The sequence below is a fragment of the Tachypleus tridentatus genome, chromosome 7 (assembly GCF_004210375.1).
Source record: "Tachypleus tridentatus isolate NWPU-2018 chromosome 7, ASM421037v1, whole genome shotgun sequence".
In the NCBI taxonomy this organism is placed as follows: domain Eukaryota; kingdom Metazoa; phylum Arthropoda; class Merostomata; order Xiphosura; family Limulidae; genus Tachypleus; species Tachypleus tridentatus.
In genome coordinates, this window is record NC_134831.1 from 131,823,503 (window position 1) to 131,836,797 (window position 13,295).

Consider the following 13,295-nt stretch of genomic DNA (forward strand, 5'->3'; position numbering starts at 1 on the left):
GTTGTGATGATGATACACATTGAAATGTGTTGTGATGATGATGATACATATTGAAATGTGTTGTGATGATGATGATACACATTGAAATATGTTGTGATGATGATACACATTGAAATGTGTTGTGATGATGATGATACACATTGAAATGTGTTGTGATGATGATGATACACATTGAAATGTTCTACAGCTAACACTAAAGCCAATGTTTTTTTTCACAGTAAATTAATTATTTTGGAGATAATTAAATGTTTTAGAAAAATAACAAACAGAGTGTTAAATACCTTTATCGTCTGATTGTAATATAATAGCACCAGCAACACAATCGCTAGCATCAACAGCTATGAAAGGATTATCAAACTTAGATGCCTCTATACAAGGTAAATACCCAATAAAGATTTGACATTTTCAAAAGCATATTGACATTTTTCAGATCACTTGTACTTTTGGTTTTTTCTTCAATAGGTTTGTTAGTGGTTCAGTGATAAACAAATTTTTACAAAACTTCCTATAATAACCAGCCATTCCCAAAAAAATCACATCAAACTGTTCTTGTTGGTAGAAATTGGATGATCCACATTATAATCAACTTTGACTTAAATGTAAGGATTACTCAATTGAATGTTGTATTCTTTTGCGATATTTTCAAACTTATCGAAGTCAAAGCAATTGTCATCAGTGTGAGAAAGAAAATCAATGAATGAAATATTTTCAGGTGTATATTGGATTATAGTGTTTCAACCTATTAATAGGGCACAGTTGGGTAGAATTGTGATGATAAGGTATTTTTCCAGCATAGATCGTATTATTAACCTTTTGAACTACGTCATAGGGACTATGGTACCTAGCTGTGAGTGGATATCTCACAGTGGGTAACAATATTAAGGCCATGTCACTATGATGCTTTTTAGCCTTGCAGTCATAAATGGTTTCCATTCTAATTTTCGTGAGCCAATTCACAAACGTGTAAGAATCTGAACCAAATCTTGGAAACATAGTCCAGTGAGTGCATTTCTTTCGGGTCATCTTCCAACCATTGTACCTTCAGCAACTTTAAAGGACCACTCACTGAACGGCCAAACACCAAATCAAACAGGCAAAAGCTAAATGACTCCTGAACCGACTCGCTAACAGCAAATAATAAATTAATATCTTCATCCCATGCCTTCTAGTTATCGATACAGTAAGTTCGCATCATGTTTTTCAAAGTAGAATGGAATCTCTCAAGAGCACTTTGCCATTCTGGATGGTACGGACTAGATTTTAGTTGATAAATGCCCTTTTGAAACAACCCAGAGTAAATTTCTTTAGGCAAGCCAACAAAAGTTAACAAATTAATGAAAGCCTTAGAAATTGTTAGGGCTGAAATGTTTCTCAAATGGATACCTTCAGGAAATCAAGTGAATAGGTACATGATAGCCAGCTAATACTGGTTTCTTTAAGCTCCAACACAATATGCAATCACACAACTGAAAGATTCTTTTGAAACCTTTCCCAACTTTTGTTCATGTAAATTTTAGAGATTGCCATTATTGCTATCAACAGGAATTTTGAGAATCTTGCCCAACGATTATAGAATTACCCATCGCAACAATATATATTGTTAGTTTCCAACATTAGGTGCATTAAAAACCTCAGAAACTACATCTGCATTGACATTTATTAATCAGTAACTACAGATATTTGACCAGAAACGTTTATATATTTCGAACATTACAAACCATTTAACTGCAGCAGATTAACATCAAAAGTTAGTAATTCTTTGATGGCATTGTATAACTACTGTTGTGGAAACTCGCATGTGAAAAGCTAGCTAACTTGTACCGATATCAACTCGAAATTAATTCACTCATCGTGAACCGTCGATAAAATATTCAGTTCCAGACAATAATGAAGACTCAATATTGTTTGTTAGTTTGTAAAACCTTTGTATATAATCATTTTTTGTATTAAGAAGAACACTGTATATATCAATCTTGTTGATAAACATAATATATTTGATACATCTCTACATATAATTAATTTCTAAATTTATAATACTTGACAACACCTTAAAGACCCCCCACAGGGAGTTCATGCGCGTCTCTAAATATTACATAACGATATGCTTTGGGAACAGCAACTTTATAAATTACTCCCCCCACAATTCTCTAAAGCTGAAATACCTGGTGGTATTTCATTATTGTCACTCTATGACAAATCACCAGTAAGACAGTCATCCACAATATCTCCGTTTTATCCAAAACGTGTCTAGGATAAATCGATAAATCTATAATATCGTCCTCTGAACACGTGAATGTCATTTTTTGTGTTAATTTTTTAACCTGAGCTCGAGTCACAGCACACGAAGGAAACACATCTGGATTCTCGTCAACGACAACATCATCCTTAGATACAACAGTGATCAGCTAGCTAACCATTTTGGGTTCGGGAACAATTTTTCCCCCATCCAAATCGTTTCCCAACAATAATGATACATTATTGATTCTCAGTCGGCAGAGTAGGTTTTACTCTAACCATAACTGGTCTGATGCTAAAAAAAATTCTTAAGATGAATATTAACAAAGCCCCCTCTCAATAATCTGAGCAAGAACAAAATCACCAGTGGAAGAACGCGAATCCAAAGGCAATATACTTTCTTACAACAATGATTGAGTTGCCACAGTATCACCTAAAATTCGAATGAGTAAGGGTTTGACAGTGTCATTTGTCAAAAGCACAGAACCAACAGACACAAAAGGTCTGAATTACTCTCTGACTACGTCAGATTTGATATCAGTGGCCAAGTCACCAACGTCGGATGATCTGATGAAACTAAGCCAACATGTGGACACGAACACTGGGTGCTGCCTCATTTTGTCTTTTCTTTTTGAAACACCAACAGTTGAACATAACATGATCAGGATTTTAAATTTGATGGTTTTGATGAAGTTTTATCCGAATTGTCAGTAGACTTTGAACTAGAAAAGCTGGATTTATTGGATGAATCCTTAACTTGAGTGGATTGAACAGATATGAGTTTTTGTTGTTGAAATGGCATGAATTTCTTTATATGAAAAGTGATTTTTAGTGTTAAAGCATAATAAGTGGAAAAAGTATTTGCTCTCTGTAGTGTTTTCTCCCAAGCAAGCTTAGAGATAATCACTTATACAGTGTTCAAATCCCCCAGTTAGATATAATTGTCTTAATTTGTCAAGACTGTTGCTAATATGCATAGAATTACACAATCAAAGTAAGCCTCTTTTTCGTGGGCATATTCCATATAACTGATCATTTTGCTTGCGTAACCTCGAAACTTTTGACAATAACCATCCAGGTCTAACGGTTATGCTTTGAGAATAGCTACTTTAACCTTATTAGAATTCATAGAATCTTCTAGATGGAGAGAAAATGGCATAAACTTCTTGTGCTTTACCAGGTAAAACACTGTAATAACAATGACCATTTTTCGCTGGACCAGTTACTGAAATTGTGCTTAGATTACCATATTTTATCCTTGTAAGATGCGCCCTAATTTTGGAAAGACAATTCTAAAAAAAAATTTGACTCAGCAACCAACATCTTGATGCAGCCTTGACTATTTGGGTCGCGGGTTCGAATCCCCGTCGCACCAAACATGCTCGCCCTTTCCGCCGTGGGGACGTTATAATGTTACGGTCAATCCCACTATTCGTTGGTAAAAGAGTAGCCCAAGATTGACTGTGGGTGGTAATGACTAGCTGTCTTCACTCTAGCCTTACACTGCCAAATTACGGACGGCTAGCGTAGATAGCCCTCGTGTAGCTTTGCACGAAATTCAAAAACAAACAGACAAACTCTCATGTTTGTCTTAAATAAAAACCTTAAATAAAAATAGATCAGTATTTGTAACTATTGGTAGTTGCTAGTTTCATTCCGAACGACACTGTTGCTCATGGATTAGTCAGGTCAGAAACCTCAAAGCTGAAGCATATTCGCCCTTAATTTAGAACTGCTCACCAAAGGGAGGAAATTAACCAACAACTAATTCCCACCTTCTTATAACTGCTCTTAAACTTATCGGTTATTCGCCAGCATATGTAGCTTAGAGTTTCGAATACGCAGCCTGCTACGCTAACCACTAAACCATTCCAGACTCGCACTTAACTAGGAAATGAAGTGCGCTCTATATTTTTTATGGCATAATAACATCGTTTATCATTTGATCTTGGGTCGTTTTATACGTAACATCTGTAATTCTAATACTGTGTAAATTTTACCGAAAGCTATGGTTTGGTTTGTTTTGAATTTCGAACAAAGCTACACGAGGGCCATTTGCGCTAGCCGTCCCTAGTTTAGCAGTGTAAGACGACAGGGAAGGCAGCTAATCATCACTATCCACCTCCAACTCTTGGGCTACTCCTTTACTAAAGAATAGTAGGATTGACCGTCATATTATAACACCCCCACGGTTGAAAGGGCGATCATGTTTGGTGAGACGTGGATTAGAACCCGCGACCCTCATATTATGAGTCGAGTGTCTTAACCACCTGGCCATGCCGGTTCCAAGAAAGAAGTGATTTTACTGTCCTGAAAAGAAAGATTAGAATGTTAAACAACTATACAGCTGTTGATTATTCCATAGTAAGAAAGGCAACAGAAAAAAAGGAGTTTTAGGAGTGTGAGTACAAACATGAAGGTGCGAGAAGGAAAACAAAAATTAGAAAAGATTGTGACCATAGGAAAACATAAAGGAGAGAGAAAGAAAGAAAGAAAATATGTAGAGATCAAAGGAAGAGATAATATAGCGATGAAGAGACTAACCAGAAGGAAAAGAGAGAATGTAGTAAAGACGAGTATGAGAAAAATGAACTCCGAGAAAGAGGTAGAGGTAAGAAAATACCCAGAAATGTATGCAAAGAAAAGATTAGAGAGGAGAGACAGAGGTTTGAGAGAGAACAAGATAATGAGAACTGAAGAGAAAGAGACAGTAGGATAAATAAAGACTAAAATAACATGTGAAGTAAGAAACAAGAGAAAGAAGTACAATAAAAAGATGAAGGTATTTAAATACTAAATGAGTAAAATAGGTTAAGAAACATGTTTGTTTTGAATTTCAAACAAAGCTGCACTAGGCCTATCTGCGCTAACTGTTCCTAATTTAGCAGGGTGAAGACTAGAGGGAAGGCTAGTCGTTATCACCAAACACCGACTCTTTGGATAATATTTTAACAAAGAATTGACTCTCACGTTATAACTCAACTACGGCTGAAAGGGGTTTGGGGTGATGGAGGTTCGATCCCGCGACCCTAACCATGCCGGGCCCGAAGAAAGAAGTATCGGTTAGAAATTAAGAAGGCTTAATTTGTTGTTGTTGTTGTTGTTTTTGAATTAAGTACAAAGCTACATAATGTGCTATCTGTGCTCTGCCCATCACGGGTATCGTAAGTCTTCAGACATACGGCTGAGCCATTGGGGACAAGAAGTTTTAAGAAAGGCAGAATAAAGACGAAATCAGTAACATGTATATTTAAGAGGATAAGAAGTAATACAGGCCAAGAGATAAGCAGGAAAGGTCATTAAAGAATGAATTAGAAGGACGAAATTATAATGTTAAGATAGAATGAACAAAAGAGAAGTGTAGAGAATGAGAGAATAAACAATACAGAAAATAGACGAAAGTGGAAGATATGGATTAAGAAACGATGAAGAATGAGAGACAAGGAGGAAAATTAGGATTAAGAAACGATGAAGAATAAGAGACAAGGAGGAAAATTAGGATTAAGAAACGATGAAGAATGAGAGACAAGGAGGAAAATTAGGATTAAGAAACGATGAAGAATGAGAGACAAGGAGGAAAATTAGGATTAAGAAACGATGAAGAATGAGAGATAAGGATGAAAATTAGGATTAAGAAACGATGAAGAATGAGAGACAAGGAGGAAAATTAGGATTAAGAAAAATATAGGATTAAGAAAAATATGAATAGTGATATATTACTTCACTGGAGAATAAAACAGTCCAGAGAAAGAAATTGATTAATAAGTGTAGTATGATTTTAGTTTAAAGATAAATTATTTTTGATTTTCTATCCAACAACTATTTCTTACATCCTTATGAACTTGCATAAAATAACAGATTAAGTGATTTTTCTGTTTTGCTTTTTTTTTTTTTTTTCCAGACAGGAATACATCAAGAGTTCCAGTAATCGTGGTGATTCATGGAGATTCTTACGAATGGTATTCTGGGAACATCCATGATGGCAGTGTGCTAGCTAGTGCTGCTGACGTCATCGTTGTCACTTTAAACTTCCGCCTAGGAGTGTTGGGTACGTTTGTTTGTTTGTTTGTTTTGAATTTCGCGCAAAGCTACTCGAGGGCTATCTGTGCTAGCCGTCCCTAATTTAGCAGTGTAAGACTAGAGGGAAGGCAGGTAGTCATCACTACCCACCACCAAGTCTTGGGCTTCTCTTTTACCAACGAATAGTTGGATTGAGCGTCACATTATGACACCCCACGGCTGAAAGGGCAAGCATGTTTGGTGCGAAGGGGATTCGAACTCGCGACCCTCAGATTAGGAGTCGAGTGCTTTAACCACCTGGCCATGCTGGGTTTAATATTCTTTGACGTGTAAACCTCTGTCCAATATAATTACCTACCTCTGTCAATTAGTTAGAAGATACTATTAAAGAGACGTATCCTCTCAATATAATTACCCATCTCTATCAGTTAGTTAGATGTGAAGATATTATTAAAGAGACGTATCCTCTCAATCTAATTACCCATCTCTATCAGTTAGTTAGATGTGAAGATACTATTAAAGAGACGTATCTTCTTCGGTATAATTACCTATTTACATAAATATAGTTTGATATGAAGGTATCAAATATGTATAATAACTTTAAATGTAGTCACTCACCACAATTAATCAAATATGTTTACTGGCTACATGGTGAAATATTCAAGCAATTTATGAGTTTTGAATTGTATTGACTGTAACTGTTGTTTATATTCGTGTAACAATTTTCCAATTTTCTTTATGGTATGATCGTTTAAGTTCACGCTTCCAACCCATGATATACATTTATAAGTTAATTGTTGTGATGGTTTCGTTTTATCCAGTACACTTACGATAATCAACCAGGAACAAACACTAAAGGTAACTTTAGATGACTAAAACCAATACAGTCGTTCTTCCCAAGAGTTTTTATAGACGCTGGTGTTCTACTGGTGGCTATCTTTGGAACATACCCAGCTGAATCTTTTTTCATTGCAATATATTTCAAAGTGTTTACAGTCGCGTTGCAAGTACAGGCTACTGACCTCTGAAAGAAAGGCCTGTCGAGCATCTAGTGCACGTGCAAAGAAAGAATAAAACCGATAGACATTTCAGCAAAATTCATGTTGTGGTCATTATCCAAAAGTTCTGAACCTGTAAAAATAACAAAGTTGAAAAAGTAACCTATTTGAAATGTATCTGTTACGTGCTTAATCAGATCAGAAGGTTCAAGGCTCGAGCCACCTCTGATCATACTTCCACTTTCAGCTGTGTGGGATTATATTACTCTGATACATAATCCTGCTATTCAGTTAAGAACATACTTGTGTAGCTGACGGGTGCTGCTAACTGGTTTTATATTTCTATAGTTAGCAGTTCTAAATTAGGGATGACTAAACCTAAAATCTTAAGGATCTCTGTTCAGCTCATGTGCTGCACATTGCTCCTTCGAAGCTGAAAATACCAACTATCATACTCACATTACACTGAATCGTTATCTGATTATTCTCAGTAACAATAATATTTTCATCTGGAGTTCCAATATCTCACGAACTTATGAAAAATAATTTTCATAAGTGGAAACGTTAACAAGGATAATATTGAAAACTATTTTAACCTTAAAATCAATAATTTTATTAGAATTCACTTCAAATAAAAATTAAGAGTGTCGCTGTACACAAAATATATTATCAAATATTTATTTATCCTGAAATGTATTAGTCCACAAATATTGTTCCTCATTTTTCATCTTATAGTAAAAAATATTTCCTTCCATAATATAGATTGTATTAGACAGTGTATTTACGAAACCACATCCTAAATATCTGTATTATCAAACCATACAATTTCTGATAATCCATATGTATGTTAAATGGCCCGGTATTGCCAAGCATGTTAAGGCGTGCGACTCGTAATCTGAGGGTCGCGGGTTCGCATCCCCGTCGCGCCAGACATGCTCGCCCTTTCAGCTGTGGGGGCGTTATAATGTGACCGTCAATGCCACTATTCGTTGGTAAAAGAGTAGCCCAAGAGTTGGCGGTGAGTGGTGATGACTAGCTGCCTTCCCTCTAGTCCTACATTGCTAAATTAGGGACGGCTAGCACAAATAGCACAAATATGTTAAACTAATAAAAAACAGTTGTGTTTTAAATTTATTAAGATGATCTTGACTTTTGATAAAGTTTGAGATTCGATTCCTGCGTTGAGTATAACTTAGATAACCCACTATTAAGTTTTGGGTTTAACAATTAACAAACAAAACTTTTTATACCAAGCCTAGAGTAAATTTCGTGTAGAAGGTATAATAATATTTCTAAAAAAAACTGTAACAAATTAAACACACGCACAGAAACTTTCTCTACTATTTTCATCGCCCCCCCTAGTGGCTCAGTGGTATGTCTGCTGACTTACAATGCTAAAATCCAGGGTTCGATACCCGTGGTGGGCAGAACACAGATAACCCATTTTGTAGCTTTGTGCCTAATTTAAACCAACAACAACTATTTTCGTTAAAACATATCTTATAAGCAGAGCATTGAAAAAAGAAACATCAACTCCTAGTTGTTTTTAAATCTGTTAAAACAATTTGATTGGTTTAATTTAAAACAATCCGATATTTAAGCGACCTTTATCCTGATTGATTTCGTGTTTGGACCAACTTGAAACTTTGGGATAGGGTATGTGTGAAGAATGCTTAACTAAAAGGGTAGAAGCTTATCGAATGTTTGATATTTGTTGTTTTAATATGATTTACTTATATATTTTACTGAATTGTCACGCGATTAGGTTTTTCACAATTTTAAAGAATTCATAATTTTGTCCGTTTCAAACTAATAACCGACTGCATTTTTTTCAGTTACTTTGTTTTGAATATCGCGCAAAGCTACTTGAGGGCTATCTGCGTTAGCCGTCCTTAATGTAGCAGTGCAGACTGGAGGGAAGGCAGTTAGTCATCACCATCCACCACCAAGTCTTGGGCTATTCTTCTTACCAACGAATAGTGGGATTGACCGTCACATTATAACGCCCACCCGGCTGAAAGGACAAGCATGTTTGGTGCGACCGGGATTCGAACCCGTGATCCTCGGGTTGCGAATCGAACGCCTTAACACACTTGGCCATGCCGGACCCTTTTTCACTTACATTCATTAAATCTTATCTTTATAATATTTACACACAATTGAAAAAAAAATCACGAATTAATTTTTAAAATAAGAAAAACTATTTCGTGTGAATAACTTGGTAAATGGATTTAAGGCTAAACTAAATAAGAAAGTCCCCAAGTTTCGTGAGCGTGAGTTAATGATTCATGAATTATAATCAGCGTTCTTTTTAGTCTTCTAATGAACTGCTTTTTCATTAAAAACTTCTAATGTGTTTGTTATATAGAACTGGTTGTGTAATTTGTAAGGCGTTTTTGTTCTGATCTATGTAATGTATTTAATTTTCATCTGAAATCTTGCATAACTTCAAGACTTGAGGTTTAACATTCAAAAAGTTTCATTTAGAATTCATTTTGTAATATTCAGTTTCAACGTTTACGTAAAGTCGCGAGTAGTGTTTTTTTGGTTGTTTTTTTTGGGGGGGTGAGATTTATGCAAATAGCCTACATTTATTTCATATTATTTAGTTCAAAAATATACTCAAAGTGACGTGTGCATTGTGTGGTTTAATTGACTATTTTTTACCTTTTAATGGGGAATTTGTATAAATAACGTCCATATTCCTTTCATATTATTTAGTTGGGAAAACTTACGCAAAAATACGTGTGGATTACATTGTTTAATTAATTGTTTTTCTTATTTATTGTGGGATTTGTACAAATACCATCCATTTTTATTTTGTTGTATTTAATCGAAAAAAGTACACAAAGTGATGTGGAAGTTACATGGTTAACTTGTTTTCACTTTAAATCTGAATACTAAAGGAATGAAGAAGGACATTCTCGTTCAATATGTTCCACTGTTCTTCATTACACGTATTACAAAGTGCTAAGACAGCTTTTTATAGACTTCTTCCACTAATGTTATTGGTTTCGGCGAAGGTTCGAACTAAAGATTTAGCATAAAGTTCGAAACTTCGTCTCCAAACAAAGAGAAACAACAGGAGAAGTCGATGTAGAACTCAGTCCATAAGTTAGACACACTAACTCCATTTTGACGAGTGTAAATCTAAACGAAACAGACTTGAAATGGGATGTTTTCTTTTTCTTTCCATCTTTGGTTCTCGGAGTGCTGACTCCAACTGTTTCCTTTTTATCTCTCTCTCTCTGTACGCTCTAGCACACTCTTAAGTTGCTAGTTACTGATGCTATATATATATGATAAGAACGCACGAATTATACATGGTTGCTGGACGTGTCTTTATTTATTATTTATTGTCAATCGGAAGATATAACAAAGCCTTATTAACAAAGACAAATAGTTAACATAGCTGCAAAAGTAACAAATAATTAATTAACTTCACCAAATCTCACTGAAAACACGATAGATATTTATCCGTACATGAAAACGTTACTGGGCTTGATTTTGTTCACTAAATATTTACATTTTAACTTGTTTTTCAGTGGAGTGCGTAACTAAAACACTAACATTTTTGACACTGTTTTCTATTTTACTGTTCTTGATATTTTATATCATTAATATTTGTTCTGTACTTGTCAAAACACTTACAGTCATTCTACACACATATTTGGTTTTGTTTATAAATCATTATTACTTACAAAATCAAATACAAATTTGTTATGTAATCTCACTTTTTCCATCTTTCATGGAATTCAGAGGTTGTAAGGTTGTTTAAGAGCTTTGTTCTTCAAAGCTTTGTACGTTTATTTCTTCCACTTCTAGAGCCAAGATAGAAATAGATTCCAAGAGGCCCACAGTAAATGTATATACAAGATTGACCTAAGCGCTAAGCCTAAATTACTTTATTTGTAATTCCAGACATTGGGTTGTTTATATATACGTTTTAGCTCACCGCTAGTGCAGCGGTATGTCTACGCATTTACAACCCTCAAATTACAGGTTCGATTCCCCGCGGTGGGCTCAGCAGACAGCCTGATGTGGCTTTGTTATAAGAAAATACACAAACACGCCCATTTATATGTTTATTAAATTTTTGTTGCACTCGTTTTGAAGAAGTAAAAAATTATATAATAAAAAATAAAATATTTCTAACTTTCCTACACTGGCTGAAATCAGTTTGATTTAAACTACACTTTATAACTACAGCCCAAAATACCAGTTATTGTATATTGGTGCTGGTATTTCAAAATATTTTGTTTTCCTAACTTTAATTCTACTGACGATGAGTTTGTATGACTGAAAGACATGTACTTTTTATTTTTCCTCACCACGGTGTCTAAGGCTAAAAAACCGAAATCCAGGAAGCGTTAAAATGGGTTACACAATCTTTTACTCAGATAAGTGTTTAATTTTAATTAAGCTGAAACGCTAAGTGTATTAAATTTAAAATATAAAAGAAACATATTAATTAAGTTATATAAACTAACGAAACCTTCGTCTTCCTAACGCTAAAAATTAACTAATGTTTATTGATTTTGATAGTCCTTGAGCGAACATTTTATCTAAACTAATTTTCGTTATAGAAAGAAAATTCGTACAGGAATTTATTATTAATTCAAGTAATTATTAAAAGAATCGGAGAGTAGAAAATATATTGTTTTCTATTAGCTTAACTACGTATCTCAAGCTGCATGCTAGATGGAATTAATGATTTATAATTTCTTAATTTTAAATCAATTTAAGCTACTCTTAAAGAATTATTACTGTGATTAGTTAATCGTAAATTAGGGTTAACATAAAGTATCCTATTGAAGAATATATAATTTATTCGGAATATAATATAAAGTTTCAATAAGATAAATGAAATTTCCTAGGCTTTTGATTAATTGGAATCAGATTATTGTGTCAAGTGTATTTGTAGAAGCTGTTCCTGATAAAAAATTAAGATAAAAAGTAAGAAAGCTATTCCATGTATATTAGATGTTATCGAGAGCAAACGTTCGAAGTTACTTCTGAAACCAATTGGGTATTAAAAGGATTTCAGATCCTAATCACGTCGTTGCATTTTATGTTCATTCGTGCTCTTTCTCGCGACTGCGTATCTCAAAGATAGCATTACAGTGTAGTTTCCATTGTTAAAGGCTCCATCATAATACTGTCACGTTCAAACACACCACTCAACCCTACTTGCGTTTCGTAATCCATCTGGTGTACACAGCTTCTCAGTGCCTGTTTTAAAAGTCCGATCAAACAGAAACATGTAGGTGCAGTTGTTTATGCAACTTGATAATGTAACTAGCATCAGAACTACTACAGCATTCCGATAGTCTAATAATACTCGGTATTTAGCGAAAGGCTTTGTCGACGCTGGATATAACATATAATAATACGTCAACCACAAGATATATATATATTCTTATTTACTTTCACTTTTAAGACCTTAGAAGCCATACGGAACAGCATGAATATCTGTTCCACTCACTAGCTGCTTGAAATTTGCTACTGTTGAACGGGAGGTGTTGGTGAACGTTTTATCTTAGTGAATCCCAAACCTTGTTAGTCACTTTCAATACGGAGATCAATTTTCATTATCGATTTATTATTTTAATTATCATTATTTCAATGATCCTTGTTACATTTTTAATACATCTCACTTTGATTATAACAACCTGAGGTACGACTTGGGATTACAGAACCATCCAAAACGACTCTTTGTGGATGGTTCTATGGCCTCAAGTTTATCAATATTTCTTTTATTTCCAGTGTAATTAAATATACAAGGATATCTTCTTCTGAGAAATTGTTGGGTCTTGGATAAGATGCCAGTTTCGTTTTCAGATGGAAATTTATCTTGATTTATTCTATTGATAATATCTTGATTGGGCTATATATATATTTTACGTACTATTGGGCAAGAAACGTGAACATCTTTTGCTACTGACGTTTGTGTTCATAAATTCTGTTACAAGACGGCGCACTTTGCTTACTGCGACTGGATTCTGACTTATTCGAAGTCTCTTTCTTAATATATATATATTT

General features: G+C 34.5%; 1 protein-coding gene across 10 annotated transcripts in view; it reads left to right on the forward strand.

Annotated features, from left to right (window-relative positions):
* The window catches only part of LOC143256620 (neuroligin-4, X-linked-like), a 44,682-nt gene that overhangs the window by 14,171 nt on the left and 17,216 nt on the right, over window positions 1-13,295 (forward strand). For all 10 annotated transcript variants that reach the window (XM_076514044.1, XM_076514047.1, XM_076514046.1 and 7 more), the window contains one exon: window positions 6,137-6,283. In XM_076514044.1, the coding sequence (XP_076370159.1) occupies window positions 6,137-6,283 (147 nt within the window). The remainder of the gene's footprint in view (window positions 1-6,136; window positions 6,284-13,295) is intronic.